Here is a 19,242-nt window from a genome sequence, read left to right as displayed (position 1 = left end):
TGGCTGTTCACACACATGCGTCAAACAGTCTGCCTTTTACTCTGAGCGAGAGGCCTTTTGTCACCAGCAGAGGCAAGAGCTCTCTGAACTTTGCCCAGGCTATTCTTATTCTAGCAGCTACACACTCAGCGCACCCTCCTCCGCTACTGACTCGCTCACCTAGGTAGTAGAAGCTATCAACTATTTCTAGTTTTTTCCCCTGGAATGTGACGGAAGTTGTTTTCTGCAGATTTTCAGTGTTTATTGCTCCTGAGCATCTGCCACATACAAAAACTATCTTCCTAGTTAGCCTTCCTTTGACATTGCTGCACCTCTTATGTGTCCATAGCTTACACTTGGTGCATCTTATAGAGTTTCTACCGACACCTTTTCTACAGATTGAGCAGGGCCATCTACCTGAAGGCGTTTGTGATTGGTCTACCTTCCTACTTATTAGGACTCTTGTTTTAGCTAGGTTGACTCTAAGGCCCTTCGATTCTAATCCTTGCTTCCACACCTAAAACTTCTCCTCCAGTTCTGATAGTGACTCAGCAATTAGAGCAAGGTCGTCAGCGTAGAGGAGCTCCCAGGGGCATCCTGTCTTGAATTCCTTTGTTATTGCCTGGAGAACTATGATAAATAGGAGGGGGCTGAGGACTGAACCCTAGTGGACTCCAACCTCTACCCGGAATATATATATATATATATATATATAATATATATATATATATATGTTTTAGAGAGAGAGAGAGACTGACAGATAAATCAGGGGTTAGATATCATAGGGGGATGGTTATGACAACAAGGGATCATGGGAACAGCGAATTTGTGAAGATATTATACAAGTGGCTGAGCACTCCACAGACACGTGTACCCTCAACGTAGTTTTCAGGGAGATTCAGCATAACAGAAAGGGTGTGACAAGGCTGACCCTTTGAAATACAGGTACAACTCATTTTTGCCAGCTGAGTGGACTGGAGCAACGTGAAATAAAGTGTCTTGCTCAAGGACACAGCACATTGCCAGGAATTGAACTCATGATTGTGTGATTGTAAGCCAAATACCCTAACTGTTAAGCCAGATGCCTTCAGAACAACCTGACTACCAGTTTGATGGTAATACAACAACAATAGCTGTGTGGTCACCAACACTGCACCAGAGCAACAACCACCGTGACACCAATGCATTACCAACTGCCACTTCACCACCAAAAACACCAACAAAACAACCACAAACCGAACCACCACTCACCACTCACAGCAGCAGCAAAAGCAACAGCAACAACAACAGAAAAAGCAGCAGCAGCAGCAACAGTAGCAACAACAACAACAAAGACCGTACCAGTTTCATCATGTCAGCTGCCCTCTCTTGACCCCGGATCTTGTTATGGAAACGGACGATGAATCTCCGTAGGTTTTCGTCGTTGATAAGTTTAGTGGACATCAAAGGCAAAATGACCAGAAGCAGAACACATGGACGCACGGACATCTTTGACTGAAACGAGACAGGCACCAACCTAGTTTCATTTATTTACAATTAAACATACCTGTACATTTGGTTTTAATAGTACGGTTCCATCAATGCATCTCTCAGAGTGTTTAGGTAAGTGTTCTCATCAACAACAGGGTATTTTTGTTTCTATGTATTCAAATGTGCAGATTTGTATGTTTTGCTTTATGTATGTATCTCATGCATATAGCTACATATCTAGACATGCTCGTATATATTTACAGATTTTTACAGTTCCAGTGATGAGTTGGATCTGTAGCCTTCGAATCAGCTTTCTCATTTCTGGTTTTGAGAAATTTCTCAAGTTGGTATTTAGGCATATCCCAGGGCCCTAATAATTACAGGTATAAACCTGAACTTGTAATCTGGATAGAGTAACTGCAGATTTCTCAATAGTGCAGCAGTTCTCTTTTTCACTGATCTTCAGCTTTATGTTGACATCTGCTGAGCCACTAATTTCCAAAACTGTGCACAGTTTCTCTTCTCAATCCCCAATCATTATATCAGGTCTGTTGTGCTTGCATTTTATTGAGGTCTTCACTGGGACATTTCACCAGTACTCCTTTGTGTTTAAGGCTTCTACCATACTGTGGGTTCTTACTTCTTTGTCCTCTGGGTTATCCTTCCAACGGATTTCTTTATAGAGTGTCCTAGCTACAATATTTTGTCTCATCAGTAGATGATACCATGCTGACATTTTCGGACAACAACTTATGATGTGGTTGATATCTTCAGTATGAACTCCACAAAGTCTGCATCGGTTGTCACATTTTATGGCTTTTCTCACATCTCTATCCCTTTTGCACATCAGGTACTTCATTGATATTTCCTGTTCCTGGATTTCAAACACATACCCTTCAAACGGGGAGGTAGTAATCTGGCTATTGGTCCATGATAGACTGCTTTGATGATCAATCTTACTCTCACCTCAGAGCTTTCTACTAACATATCCATACATAATCTTCTGCTCATAGAGGCTCATCCTTTCATCTGATGATACGTTGCAGTAGAGTTGTGTGACTTCTTTGGGCAGGTATTCTAGGTTATCAGACAAAGATTGTTGCTCAAAGAGCTGCCTTCCAAGTCTTATGATGTTATCAGCTTCATGTATGCAAACTTGGTCAAGGGATGCACTTTAACACTCAAAGATGCTGCTGAAGAGATATGATACAACATTCAAAGGCATTTTGGATCGATGTTAAGCCTCTGCCGCCTTGTTTTCGTTTTAGGTAGAGGTGGTCTACATCACTGTTTATGTGGAAATTATGTTTGTTAGTATTCTTCGGGTTTTCACACCAATGTCTCAGTACTCATCAAGCGTTATTTAAGCAGCCCAAATGATGGTATGAATACTGGCACTGCAAACACATTGTGGCCACTGTTTTATTAAACGCAGAGAGCAATGAGGTTCAAATTTTCTTTATTTGACTGTAATATTTTTTAGTGACACGTGTATTGATACAAGTGCCATTGTAAGATATATTTTCATCCACCCCTAGATACCTGTAACATTCCTTTGTCAGATACAGGGGAAACAGTCAAGTCATTGATAGAGATGTTGCTGGTCTGGTTTTTAGCCTTCCCCCTTTTTCACGACCATAAAACAACATTTCTCCTGACCAAACCCCAACCCTAGATCCTTTGAAAATGTAACTAAGTGAAGGCTCTTTTTCATCTTACATGTATGTATATGTATGTATGTACGAAGATACACACACACACACACACACACACACATACATACACCACTTTATGTATGCATGCACCTGATGAGACCCGGACTACACTGATTGATGCAATGCAATTGGATGCACAACATCCCACCCATAAAGGACTATCTTGAGAGGGGTTGAAACAGTTGTCACACTGAATAAAGGCTGGGGCCAAATCTAGCTTCCCTTTTCTGCATCAATTATTATTGCAAACACATATGTATGTGTGTATATGCACACATATATATACATACATGCGTATATACATACATGCATGCAAACAAACATACACACTCACACACACACATGCATACACACATACATGCATACATACATACATACATACATACATACATACATACATACATACATACATACATACATACATACATACATACCTGTAATTATTAGGACACTAGGATATGTAACACACTGCCAAAAAATACCAATCCTGAGAAATTAGGGCTCTCAAAACCAGAAAGGGGAAAGCTGATTCGAAGACTGTAGATCCAATCCATCACTGGAACTGTAAACATCTGTAAAACTTTCCAGAAGTTTATCATACAAATATATATGAGCATGTTTAGATATGCATGAAAATACATACATAAAATGAAACATACAAATCTGCACATATACATACATATAAAAATACCCTGTTGTTGATGTTAAAATTCCAATGAAGTTTTGGATCTAGGTTAGAAACCAGTTCTTACTATATTGGCAAGAAATCTTGAAATAAATCAGAATAGTGACGTACATACATAAAGGAAGTCTGCTGTAAAACAAAGCTTGACCACTCCAAGCACCAATATAGCGTCAGCTCCTCAAGAGACTCTCTTTAACCCAGAGACTCTCTTTAAAAACTTTCCACAAATATTGCCAAATTGTCTTCTTTCTGAATCTGTTATTTTCTTCTGCTTTTTCTCTTTAGAACTCCACAGGATGCACACAACTTTTGGCAAAAATGATACTGAAGAGCATTTTCATGTATAAAACGATGGTATGTTGTTCTTGGGTGATCATAAATGAGGTTTTTGACCAGTTTTTGAGAGGCAGGACCTGCCCCATACCTTGCACTGATATGAATTTTGTCCTGAGGTGTTGGCAAATTCCTCTTAACACAGTTTTCTTTTCACTTCACTCTGCTCAATTCGTTTCCTCTCAAAGGCTTGTAGACCTGTCCAAATATTTTCCCGCCATAATTTCCTGTCAGTTCCAAAGGATTTAATCCGTTTCAACAGAAACATGGATTTCTCCAAGGAAAGATTTTATGTTATCTCTGACTCTTTTCTGTGGTTTGCTGTTCTTGTGATTCCCTTCTGCCAGTTCATTGCACAGAGGTTGTTTGAGAATACATTTATTGTCCCCCACTGATGACATGTCCTGTCCATCGTAATTGGTTCCTCATAAAAAGGGATCAATAGAAAGAATCCCAGCTTTGCTAAGAACCTCAGTTTCTGGCGCGTCTGATTTCCTGCTTTCTTTTAAAATGTGTCTGAGACACTTTTAATGGAAGTGTTCAAGCGTTTTCATATGGCAAACATAAGTTGTCCAGGTTTCTGAGGAATACAGAAGAGAAGAGAGGACAAAATCAGAACTTTTGTTTCAGTTTTTATGAGGTGTTGTGACCAGACTCTGGACTTTAAACCATCAAAAGATGCTGCAACCTGTTGTGTTTGTGAAGGTATCTCAGTATCAAAATTGCCCCAAAAATTAACATAGCTTCCAAAATATTGAAAGGATTGTACAACCTTTAGTGGTATGCCCTTAATGATTGTGTGAGGATCTGTCAATTCATTTCCTGGGGCAGGTTGATGCATTACGGCTGTTTTCTTCAAACCAATTGTCAAACCAATTGACATGTGGAGTAAAAAGAACAAACTAGAGTTTGTAAGCCTTCTTTGGGATGACTTATGAAGTGTGCGGAAAACTTTGCTCTTGAACCTAAATCTAGTCAAACTAAACAAATTTCCTGTTGATCCATACCTCACATAAACTCCTTCAGTGGAATTTACTAAAAGCTGAAGAAAGCATTGCACCGAAATAAATGTCAAAGAGAGCAGGGGCATCAAGGCCTCCACTGCTTCGAACCATTTTCAACATTAAAGGCACCTGAGAGGGATCAACTAAAGTTTACACTTGCTTTCATGTCTTTATGAAGGGCCTAAATTTAGGAGAACAGCCAAGTTTTTCAAGCAGAATCCACAGTCTCTCTTTATTAACAGTGTCAAATGCTTTGCTCAAATTGACAAAACAGTGGAATAAGGCCATGTTTTGCTCACTGCATTTTTTCCTGAAGCAGGTGAATTGTGAAGACTATATCTACTGTGCCTTGGAATGCACAACAACCACACTGGGACTCAGAAACTACTCTTGCAACAATATGAGTATTCAATCACTCGAAAAGAATCCTGGCCAGAACTTTACCAATGACTGATAAGAGGGAGATGCCATGAAAATAACCACAATCCTCTTTCAATACTGATTTAAAAAGGGAAATTAGTATTGTGTCCATCCTTACTGAGTGACACTTTCAGTCCTCCAGCAATTATAAAGTTTTTTGCTGCCAGACTTCAAAATCTCACTTCTAATACCATCCACACAAGCAGCTTTATTGTTGTTTAATTTTCTTATTGGTCTAGAAAACATCTTCTAAAATCGATTCATTGGCCATTTCATGGATAACTGTTAGATTCTTCTATGTTTTGAATAATATCCATATCTACATTGGAAGCCCTATTCAGAAGAATTTTGAATATTGCTCAACCTGATGTTTCTGTCAGTTAAGAGACATCTCCCATCAACACAACAAACTGGGGCCATTGCAGTTGATGTGGGACCAAAGACTTCTTTGATTAAGGAGAAAAATTGTTTTGTGTCCTTCCTATTAAAAGCAGCTTGTGCTTTCAAGGCCTTCAAGCGTTTGTATCTTTCAGGCTCATTTGGGTTACCTGATTGATTGAGAATATGTTGGAAGTAATTCTTGTTTACTTTTCATTAAGGAGTGATTTCATTGTTGTAGCCTGTGAGCCAATCTTCTAATTTCTTTGATTTAAACCCTATTGTAGAAGAATCTGAATTGTAGATCTGAGATTTTAAAAATTCCCATAGATTGTCTTGGTCAAGTGAGATAATGCTAATAGCATTCTGAAATTGTTGAAGGATGGCTATAAATTTAAAGTAAGCAATGTTAAGTTTTTTGGCAGTTCAGATTCTTTGGTTTAATGAAAAAATTTTGTTTTGTCCTCACTAGTCGATGATCTGTCCAACAGTCAATCCCCGTCATAACACAAACACTTAGTACATCCTTAAGATCAGACTAGCGAGTTCATAAATAGTCAGTAAGGTTCCAGGCTTTTGACCTAGGGTGCATCCAAGTTGTTTTGTATTTTCTTCTATGTTTACAAAGTGTATTGGTGATTACTAATTCATTCTCTGTGCAAAAGGTTAATAAGGCAGTTCTGTTATTGTTAGTTTGCAATGCCATTCTTGCCTAGCACAGGCCAAGTTTCATGATTCCTTCCAACCCTTGTATTAAAGTCACCCAAGTTTGTCTTCTTTTGGTACCCTAGGAACTGCCACATTAAGTTCATTGTAAAAATCTTCAATATTTTCATAGAAATTGGCCATTGTAGGGCCATAAACACTTATGATTGTTGCACATCATCCATTTTTTAGCCCATATAACATGACAAAATGTGCTCACAGGTTCCATTTGGTAATTCCTTCAAAGAATACAGTAAGGATGGTTGTATGGAAAAGTTTTCCCCAGTTTCCCTTCGTCTACTCCCTGGTAAGCCTTTCCAGAAGAAGGTATATAGTTGAACTACTTTGGCCAATCTAGTCTCAGAGAAATCAACAAGGTTCAAATCGTAGTGATTTAGCCCCTGTACTATAAATGGTGTCCTTCTCTCTGCTCTAGTATAACCCTTATTATCAACTAGCAATGCATCTGGGAGTTATGACCTACAGCCACATTGTATTGTTTCTTTCTTTCTTGTGGCCAGAATCGGCACACGAGGTGCGTGAAGCAAACAACTATTCTTTATAAACATGTTTTTCAGTCATTTTGTGATGCACAATGCTGAAATTGTTGTCACCAAAAACATGTAGAATGGCAGCTTAGATTGGAAGGGAATCTTAAAATTGCCCCCAAAATGACCAAGACTTACAGACTTAAACAATTGAATTGTCATAGCAAAGCAGAATTGCACTGGGAACCGGAGACACTTGAAATGACCTGGCATATTTGAGGGAATAAGGGGCATGCATGGAATGTATGCGATCTCCCCTCGATGGCAGCTGGCAATGATGATTGCTTGCGGGACATGAGTTGTCGTCGTAGTTACAATCAATCCTGTACCATTGCATAGTTGTGGTGGGTTCAAATTCCTCAAGAGCACGATAGGTGCACCTTTCTTTAGGAACAACTAATGCGATGGCAGTCCTGTGGGAGCGTTGAGAAATTCAACTGGATACTGAAGAGCGGCATGTTCATCAATGGTAGTATCCATGGAGACAGATGTTGAAGCATCTCCAGGTAGAATGTGGAGGAGTTCATGGTTTACCTTGTCAACTCATTCATTCTGAGGTGCTGAAATAGCTCTCTCTGTGAACCATGCTATGTTTTTGAAGTTGTCTTGCAAATATTCTGCTCAACACCACAGATTTGCTTGTCAGTTACTTGACCATAACCACTTGAGCATGTCCCTTAATGGCTGACGATCTGTGCATCTCTGATCACAAGCAGGAGTAGGGAGCAGTGGCAGCAGCTCAGAAATAAAAGATTATTGAGGGGGCTGCTTCAGAAAATTTTTAGCTGTTGCTTTAATATTGTGAGCACTGCCACAAATTCCCCCTTGTTTTTCAAAAATCCCCTCTAATCCCCTGTTTTTCAAATCCTGGCAGCAACACTGAAGCTGGAAGCTGGAAGCAGGAAAATAATCTAATTTTACACTTTATCACATTCAAGAATATAAACACGTTTTTAAACTCAACACAAGTGGAGTCAAAAAGAAACCCTACTTTTCACCAGCACTGCATGAATGACGGTGCACTCTCTCCTTAACATGAAGCTTCCTATCTCAGACATGTGAGCATGCGCACAACAGCCAAACACTGCATCAATGGAACTGTGAAGCGCACAGTTCTATACCAGGGCTTTTGTATTTTTTCCATAAACAGGAGATGGCTTAAAAATTATTTAATGTACGAGTATAAAGAAAGAATTAAAGCAAAAAGGAATATATTCAATGTTATCAATAATATCAAGTGGAAATAGGGAGTGCAACAGTTCCACAGTCCCTATACACAAGCCGCCACTGGTGGTGGGTGAGAATGATAGCCCTATATATATATATATGATCATCATCTTTTAATGTGCTTTTTATGTGCCACCAGGAGAGGAGTCAGTCAGGCAGCACTGGCAATGACCATGTTTGAATGGTGCTTTTTACATGTCACTGGCACAGGAGCCAGTCAGGTGCAACTAGCAATGACCACACTTGAATGGAGCCACTGGTTAGGGTTAGGGTTAGGGTTAGGCAGCACTTTTCATGGAATATGAGGCTCCATGCTACACAGCGAAAAGGAATCAACAATGGTTGACTGAAAATGGGATCAAAAGGCTTCCTTGGCTGAGCCAATCTCCTGACATGAACCCAATTGAAAATCTTTGGAGCATACTAGATAGAAGCTATACGAAAAACTCGACAGAAACCTAAATCTAAAGATGTTTCAATTGTTGTGTGAAAAGTGGGCAGGAATTCCACAAGAGACAATCACAAAGCTCATCAGTTCAATGCCAAAAAGAGTTTCTGAATTAAAAACTGCAGAGGGAATGTCAACTAAATACCAAAGTATGTAGTCCTACCTATCGATTACATTTCAATTGTTCGCTTTGCGTATTAATTAAAACAGTTTGAAAATTAAAGGTGTCTACTTCCTGCATGTGCGTGTGTATATACATGTGCGTGGGAAGACCCTGCAGGACAAGTGAGACCATAACCCATGGCCTCTACCTGGGACGTAGCCAGCCCACTTATGCATACCTTTCCTTCTTGGGACACAAACCCTACTTGTGAAAACCTGTTGAGGCAAGTGAAAATCGAAATCGGAATCTTTCAACATCAATGGAAATTGTAGCTGAGATACCAGTGCTGGTGGCATGTACGAAAACCATCCAAATGTGGCCGTTGCCAGTGCCACCCTGACTGGCCTCCGTGCCAGTGGCACGGAAAAAGCACCATCCGATCGTGGCCATTTGCCAGGCACGTAAAAAGCACCCACTACACTCACGGAGTGATTGGCGTTAGGAAGAGCATCCAGCTGTAGAAACACTGCCAGATCAGACTGGGCCTGGCGCAGCCTTCTGGCTTCCCAGACCCCCAGTTGAACCGTCCAACCCATGCTAGCATGGAAGGCAGACGTTAAATGATGATGATGATGGTGATGATATATATATATATATATATATATACATACACACACTTGCTTGAGAAGGCCCATTGAGCGATATGCTGTAGTTGAGAGGACCTGTTGAGTCAAGTGAATTCATTGTCGTGACTGATGTCAGCACCGCCTGACAGGCACCCATGCAGGTGGCACATAAATAGTACCATTCGAGTGTGGTTGATGCCAGTCCCGCTGGACTGGTTCCCATGCTGGTGGCATGTAAGAAGCACCATATGGGCATGGTTCATAGTCCGAACCTGTGGAAGAGGCAGACCCAGGAAAACCTGGGATGAGGTGGTGAAGCACAACCTTCGAACTTTAGGTCTCACCGAGGAAATGACCAGAGACTGAGACCTATGGAAGTATGCTGTGTGTGAGAAGACCTGGCAGGACAAGTGAGACCATAACCCGTGGCCTCTACCTGGGATGTAGCCAGTCCACTTATGCATACCTTTCCTTCTTGGGACACAAAACTCTACTTGTGAAGACCTGTTGAGGCAAGTGAGAATCAGACTCGAAATCGATCAACATCAATGGAAATTGCAGCTGTGATACCAGTGCTGGCGGCACGTAAGAAAACCATCCGAACGTGGCCATTGCAGTGCTGCCCCGACTGGCCTCGTGCCGGTGGCACGTAAAAAGCACCTTCTGATCGTGGCCATTTGCCAGCCTCATCTGGCACCTGTGCTGGTGGCACATAAAAGCACCCACAACACTCACAGAGTGGTTGGCGTTAGGAAGGGCATCCAGTTGTAGAAACATTGCCAGATCAGACTGGGCCTGGTGCAGCCTTCTGGCTTCCCAGACCCCAGTTGAACCGTCCAACCCATGCTAGCATGGAAAGCGGATGCTAAACGATGATGATGATGAATGATGATATATATATATATATATATATATACATACTACATACATACATACATATGTGTGTGTGTTGTGTGTGTGTGTGTGTATATATATATATATATTTTTATATATATATATATATATATACATATTTATATTGTTAATTTAAAAATAAAATAACGATTTTATCAAGTGGTCAGTATGGAAAAAATAACCTTCAAAGGTAATAATTATTAAAATTATAAATTAGGGTATCTACGAGATACCACCATGATCTCACTCTAAAACCACCTTAATTGTCCATATATGAACACGGAGAGAAAACAAAGAGACAAGATGAAACTAGTAAAAAATACTGGATAATTCTAGTTTTCTCTCCGTGCTGCAATATGGACAATTAAGGTGGTCTTAGAGTCAGATCATGGCTGCTATTTTCAGCATGGTGGTATCTCACAGATACACTAATTATATATATATACATATATACATATAGATATATATACAGATATATATACATATATTCTTTTATTCTTCTAATTGTTTCAGTCATTTGACTGCAGCCATTCTGGAGCACCACCTTGAAGAATTTTAGTCAATTAAATCAACCCATTTTAAGCCTTAGTACTTATTCTGTCAGCCTGTTTTGCTGAACCACTAAGTTACAGGGAAGGAAGCATACCAACACCAGTTTGCAAGCAGTGGGCGGGGGGGGGGGGGGTCAAATGCAGACAAAAAGATACACAAACCTAGATCTATGCATATATATGTGTGTGTGTGTGTATACAATGGGTTTCATTTAGTTTCCATCTACCAAATCTATTCACAAGGCTTTGGTCAGTGCAAGGCATGGCACCTGCCCAAGTGCCATGCAATGGGACTGAACCCAGTGTTTGGGAAGCAAGCTTCTTACCACACAGCCACGCCTGCCTGCGCCTATACATATGTGTTTGTATGTATGTATGTTTGTAGAAAGAAGACAGACAGACAGACGCATAGCCACATACATACATATCTACACCATTAAAACAGCTGAAAAATTGGGTTTCGAGTGTGCTGGAACACCCTGCATAGAATCCGTGTCTCACCTTTTTGGACCACTCAGACATTCTTCACAAGGTTGCCAATTTGCTACAGACAAAGAAGCAGAGGAAGCACCGTATAAATGGCTGTGACCAGCCATAAGCATTCTTCTCCAAAAGAATAAAGAAACTTGTGGACCAGAGGGGCGGGGGGAGTTCCTCGAAAAGCAAGGGATCTCTGTCAAATACATGATGTCAATGTCCTAGATGTGCTTTTGTTTTAATGTTTTACAGAAACAAGAACCTGTAAAACTCATTTTCTCTCAGTTTTCTTATCTCCATTTCTTCATTACTGGAAGACCTTCTTGAGCAAAAGAAAGATACTTTCCATCACAACTCTGTTACCAAGGAGGGGGCCAGTGAAAAAATTACTCTAAAATTAAAATGAGAAAGAGAACATACATACATGCATGCATACAGGAGGCTGATAGCATCATAAGACTTGGAAGGCAGCTCCTTGTCTGATAACGAAAGAAATTGCACATCAGATGAAAGGATGAACATATATGAGCAGAAGATTATGTATGGATATGTATGGATATGTTAGATTATGTATGGATATGTATGGATATGTTAGTAGAAAGCTCTGAGGTGATAGTAAGATTGATCATCAAAGCAGTCTATCATGGACCAATAGCCAGATTACTACCTCCCCGTTTGAAGGGTATGTGTTTGAAATCCAGGAACAGGAAATATCAATGAAGTACCTGATGTGCAAAAGGGATAGAGATGTGAGAAAAGCTATAAAATGTGACAACCGATGCAGACTTTGTGGAGTTCATACTGAAGATATCAACCACATCATAAGTTGTTGTCCGAAAATGTCAGCATGGTATCATCTACTGATGAGACAAAATATTGTAGCTAGGACACTCTATAAGAGAAATCCGTTGGAAGGATAACCCAGAGGACAAAGAAGTAAGAACCCACAGTATGGTAGAAGCCGTAACACAAAGGAGTACTGGTGAAATGTCCCAGTGAAGACCTCAATAAAATGCAAGCACAACAGACCTGATATAATGATTGGGGATAGAGAAGAGAAACTGTGCACAGTTTTGGAAATTAGTGGCTCAGCAGATGTCAACATAAAGCTGAAGATCAGTGAAAAAGAGAACTGCTGCACTATTGAGAAATCTGCAGTTACTCTATCCAGATTACAAGTTCAGGTTTATACCTGTAATTATTAGGGCCCTGGGATATGTAATACACTGCCTAAATACCAACTTGAGAAATTAGGTTTCTCAAAACCAGAAATGAGAAAGCTGATTCGAAGACTAGAGATCCAATTCACCACTGGAACTGTAAAAATCTGTAAAACTTCCCAGAAGTTTATCGTTTAAATATATATAAGCATGTGTAATTATATGCATGAGAATACATACATAAAACATACAAATATGCACATATACATATATACATACATACAAACAAAAATACCCTGTTGTTGATGTTGAAATTCCAATGAAGGAGCCTTGAATCCATGTTAGAAACCGATTCTTTCTTTATTGGCTGGAAATCTTGAAATAAAACTGTGCAGTGACATACATACATTCATACATATGTGTAGACGACCATATTTTTGTCACCAAAATCAAAAGAATATTACAATTGAACTGAAAGCAAAGTTGTAAAATTAAACTAAAAACATTTTTTTTAACTCAATAAAAAATGGTAACAAACCTCAAAATCAGGAAAAAAGAATAATAAAAAAAAAGGGTGACAAACCTCCTGCAACAGAAGCCAACACCGTAAGTAAAACAGTTCGATAATATTTGTAATCAGAGATACGAATCCACCCAATTTAATTGCTTAGGTTTTTTACACTTCTATATTTCAGCACTTTCTGCTTTGTGCTGTTGATTACACCTGAAATTATATTACACCTGTAATTATATTACATCATAGACGAGACGTAAAATAGAGAGACTATTCCATATCGGTGAGATTCTGCTTTTGGTTGTTGTTATTGTTTGAAACTGGAAATGAAGGACAAAGAGTGGAAAATAGGGGAAGAAATTACTGATTCAGCACAAAATTTCCTGGATGCAGTAAAATACACAAATACACACACACACAAACACACACACACACACACCACACACATACACACACAATCACATGCATCTGTAGACTAACTGTGTGTATGTGTGTTTGTTTGTAGATGAGAAAATAAGCTAACAAGAAGACTTGAGAGGTCAGTGAACAAGAGACACACACACACATATACATATAGATATATGCATATATGTGTGTATATAATATATATGCATATATGCATGTGTATATATATATATATATATATATATATATATATTATATATACATACACTGATATATATATATACATACATTCATATATATATATATACCTACATACATACATTCATATATATACATACATGCATGCATATATATATACATACACACACACACACATATATATATATGTGTATACATATGTGCATATATATATACATGCATACATGGATAAATACATACATGCACGCACATACACACACACACACATATATATATACATATATATATATTAATATATATATATATTATATATAATATATATATATATATATACATATATACATATATGTATGTGTGTATTATATATATATATATTATATATCTATATATATATATATATATATTATATATATAATTATTTTTGTGTCGTCTAATATATAATTTCGTGTTGTCTAATATATAATTGCTGACAGAGTGATGATATATGGATGGAAGAGGTAGCAGCTGGAGCATTTTGCTGACAAAGAGAGAAGAAACTTGCTCCGGACTGTTGCACAATGAAATATGGGAAAGAACAGCAAGATTAATCAAACATCAACAACATCACCCTATATATATATATATATATATATATATATATACACATATATATATGTGTGTGTGTGTGTGTGTGTATGTAGAAGGTTGGAAAGTAAGCCACGAGTTGATATGTATAAGGAAAATAAGACAAGGTAGAACATGCTAAAACAATTTTATTGTGAAGAACATTTTGGCACCGGTTTCAGTCTTATCGACTTCTTCGACTTAGTATAAAGCAAGAAAAATAATAAAATTGGGGAAAAATTAAAGGAAATGTTGTTTTAAAATATTTCCATAGTCTTCAGATAGGTCGGACATTTTCCTTTTTTCTGTCTCTCTCTCTCTCTCTTTTACTTTTGTGAAGGTTCGGTTGGTAGTAGCAGATCTGAAGGTAAAGGTAACAGGAGGGATACTGGTTCTGGATTCTAATTGTTTAAGCAGCAGCAGCCAAAGAAGATGGCGAAGAAGTGGAAGAAAAAGAAAAAGAAGGAGTAGGAAAAGAAGAGAAAGAAGAAGAAAAAGATGGGAATGATATGACAGCAGTAGACTGATTGTGGGACCTTCTTTAATGGTCAAGTGACCTAAAAGTGACCTATTATGGTTAGTAGTAGTGACTGGAATTGTCCGAATAATATATATACATATATATATATAGATATATATATATATATATATATATATATATATATAGAATATATATATATAAGCAATAATAAATCTCTGAACGAGGTATAGACAGCAGAAACTGCACGACAATGTGAGGTATATTTGCCATCTCAAAATGGCTAACCACTAAGGGGGTGTTACTGTAGCTTGTAGCCCCAGGAGAATATCTTCTCCAGCTGGCTATTGACATACTTTCTGTGCCCTATCGGTATTTGGTATTTGGTACTGATAGGGCACAGAAAGTGTTTCAATAGCCAGTTGGAAATGTTCTCCTGGGGCTACAAGCTACAGTAACACTCACCCTTAGTGGTTAGCCATATTTAGATGGCAAATATACTTCACACACACACACACATATATATATATGTATGTATGTATTTATGTATGTATATGTATATATATGTATATATATATGTATGTATATGTATCATATATGCGTGTATATGTACATGTAGAGGTAGGTACGTACATATATGTTTATATATGCATATTTTATTTATTTTATAATATCTATATATATATAATATATATATATTAATATATATTTATATATATATATATAATTTATATATATATATATATATATATATATATTTATATATATTATATATATATTATATATATTATATATATATATACATATATATATATAATATATATATATATATATATATTTATATATATATATTTATATATATATATTTATATAGATATATATTTATAAATATATATATATATTATTATATATATATATATATTTATATATATATATATATATATTTATATATATATATATAGGAAGAAACCGAATCCTAGACCGCGAGTTTGCTGCCCTAACCACTGGGCCATTGTGCTTCCCTATATATATAGACTGGGCATTGTGAGTGTTTATTGAGTGAAAACACCTAAAGCTCCACGAAGCTCTGGCAGGGGGTGTTGGTGGCGGTCCCTGCTGTACTCTTTCGCCACAACTTTCTCTCACTCTTTCTTCTGTTGGCCTGCTCGCTTGGCCAGCGGGGTGGCATCACTTCAAGGCTAAAACAAGACAAAGAAACAAACATCATCATCATCATCATCGTTTAACGTCCGTTCTCCATGCTAGCATGGGTTGGACGGTTCAACTGGGGTCTGGGAAGCCAGAAGGCTGCACCAGGCCAGTCAGATCTGGCAGTGTTTCTACAGCTGGATGCCCTTCCTAACGCCAACCACTCCGTGAGTGTAGTGGGTGCTTTTTATGTGCCACTGACACAGGTGCCAGACGAGGCTGGCGAACGGCCATGCTCGGATGGTGTGATTTTTACGTGCCACCGGCACGGAGGCCAGGCGAGGCTGGCACAGGTCACAATCGGATGGTGCTTGTTACGTGCCCACAGCATGGAGGCCAGTCGATGCGGTACTCAATGTGGAAACATATATATATATATATATATATATATATATATATATATATATATATATATATATGTATCTATACATATATATACATATATATATGAAAGCAGCTCTACTATAATAAATACCATTATGTGTATTTTCCGGTGGCTGCAATACTCTCAGTAAATTTTCTCTTAGACCTGCAATTTCTGGGCATGCCAGTTCATGATATTGCAAGCCATTGGCATATAAGCTGCGGACTGGCTGGGTGACTTGCTTTCAGTGCTGGCAGGTACCCGATGTTGACAAGCCGTAAAAATGGCAAACACCCGGTGTCCATCACTCCCAAATGGAATAGAAGGTGAGTTATCTTGCCTGTCCATGACAGGTGTTTTAATACTCAGTGTTTTTGAGAATATATATTCTCCGCCATGCCATTGCAGCCACTGGAAAATACACAAAGCATATGCATTAAGAATATGTGGTTATGTTTTGTCTGTCTGTCTGTCTGGTCTGTCTGTCGTCTGTCTGTTCTATCTCTCTCTCTATTTTCTATCTATGTATCTACTATCTATCTATCTATCTATCTACTATGTATTATGTATGGATGTATCTATCTATCATCTATCTATCTATCTATCTATCTATCTATCGATTATCTATCTCTATCTATCTATCTATCTATCTATCTATCTATCTATCTATCTCTTCTATCTATCTATCTATCTATCTATCTATCTATCTATCTATCTACTATCTATCTATCTATCTATCTATCTATCTATCTATCTATATCATCTATCTATCATCTATCTATTATCTATATACTATCTATCTATCATCTATCTATCTATCTATCTATCTATCTATATCTATCTATCTATCTATCATCTATCTATCTATCTATCTATCTATCTACTATCTATCTATCTATCTATCACTATTCTATCTATCTATCTATATATCGATTATCTATCTATCGATCTATCTATCTACTATCTATCTACATATAAGAGTGTCCCTTCTTTGGACACAAAACTCTTCTTGTGAAGACCTGTTGAAGCAAGTGAAATCAAAATCACATTCGATGACTGGCATCCGGGCTAGCGGGGTGCAAAGAGCACCATATGAGCATGATCGTTGACAGAGCGGCTAACCGGCTTCTGAGCCAGTGGCACATAAAAGGCACCATTCGAGTGTGATCATTACCAGCATCACCTTACTGGCATTTGTGCCTGTGCTAGTAGGGTGCCAAGAGCACCACCCAAGCGTGATCATTGCCAGAGCAGCCAACTGGCTTCCGTGCCGGTGGCACGTAAAAGGGCACCATTCGAGCGTGATCATTACTGGCACCTGTGCCAGTGGCATGTGTAAAAAGATTCGAGCAAGGTGTTGCCAGTACCGCCTAACTGGCTCCCATGCCGGTGGCACGTAAAAAGCACCCACTACACTCTTGGAGTGGTTGGCGTTAGGAAGGGCATCCAGCTGTAGAAACACTGCCAGATCAAGACTGGAGCCTGGTGCAGCCATCTGGTTCACCAGCCCTCAGTCAAAATCGTCCAACCCATGCTAGCATGGAAAGCAGACGTTAAACGATGATGATGATGATGATGATGAAGAGACCAAAGTGTACGTATGCCACTCTATTTTAGATATAAAAAATACAAAAATGGGACAAAAACGCAAAAGATTCAGACAGTTATGTGATACAAAAGAGGGACAACAAAACATCCAGACAGATGATACAAAGAAAAAAGGACGGGTCATTCGGAGTTTTCTATCCTCAGTCGAGTTCCAGATTGTCTTTGCAATTTTGGCTGGTTTTGATTGGAGCAATCTCAAGTATAACCAGCTGAAATTGCAAAGATAATCTGAAACTCGACTGAAGAGAGAAAACTCAAATGACCCGTCCCTGTTTTCTTTGTATCATCTATCTGGATGTTTTGCGTTCTTGTCCCATTTTTGTATTTTTTTATATCTATACACACACACACACACACACACACACACACACACACACACACATATATACATTGGTGCAGGCGTGACTGTGGTAAGCAGCTTGATTCCCAAAATGCATGGTTCTGAGTTTCGTCCCACTGTGTGGTACCTTGGGCAAAGTGTCTTTCACTATGGCCTTGGCCCAGCAAAGCCTTGTGAGTGGATCTGGCAGACGGAAACTGAAAGAAGCCCGTCATATATTATATATGTGTGTGTGTGTGTGTGTGTGTGTACATCTGTGTTTGTCCTCCATCAGCTCTTGACAACCGGTGTTGGTGTGTTTATGTCCCTGTTACTTAATGGTTTGGCAAAAGAGACCAATAGAATAAGTACCAAGCTTACAAAGATAAGTCCTGGAGTTGATTTCTTCAACTAAAACCCTTTAAAGCAGTGCTCTAGCATGGCCACAGCCAAATGACTGGAACATATAAAAAACGTAAAAGAATATATATATATATATATATAAAATCAACTAATAAGGGTGAGAAAATTGGATACTAATTTAATAGTACCATCAATTTAACACCAAGTGGCTTAGTGCATAAAAGCCAGGAATACAATAAATTTTATACGTAAATATAAGAGAGTGACCACTATGTGGTCGACTCTAGCACTAAAAATAGATCCGCTACGGTTTCAGCCACGAAGAATTGTTTCCGATGAAAGTTAGCATATATATATATATATAAATCACATAATATGAATGACTCCAAGTTAGAAATAGGGTCACATGTGTGGCATGCATCATTGGTTGGGACAGGAATAGTTGTCTAAGCCTTTCA

General features: G+C 38.4%; 1 protein-coding gene across 1 annotated transcript in view; it reads right to left on the bottom strand.

Moving 5' to 3' along the window:
• Positions 1-19,242, bottom strand: part of LOC115226723 (cysteine-rich secretory protein LCCL domain-containing 2-like) — a 60,700-nt gene that overhangs the window by 37,532 nt on the left and 3,926 nt on the right. Inside the window, exon 2 of the mRNA XM_029797743.2 lies at positions 1,321-1,473. Coding sequence (XP_029653603.1) covers positions 1,321-1,467 — 147 coding nt within the window. The 5' untranslated portion in view covers positions 1,468-1,473. The remainder of the gene's footprint in view (positions 1-1,320; positions 1,474-19,242) is intronic.

Source organism: Octopus sinensis, linkage group LG30 (assembly GCF_006345805.1).
Source record: "Octopus sinensis linkage group LG30, ASM634580v1, whole genome shotgun sequence".
Taxonomy (NCBI): domain Eukaryota; kingdom Metazoa; phylum Mollusca; class Cephalopoda; order Octopoda; family Octopodidae; genus Octopus; species Octopus sinensis.
This window is presented reverse-complemented; position numbering and strand designations above follow the sequence as displayed.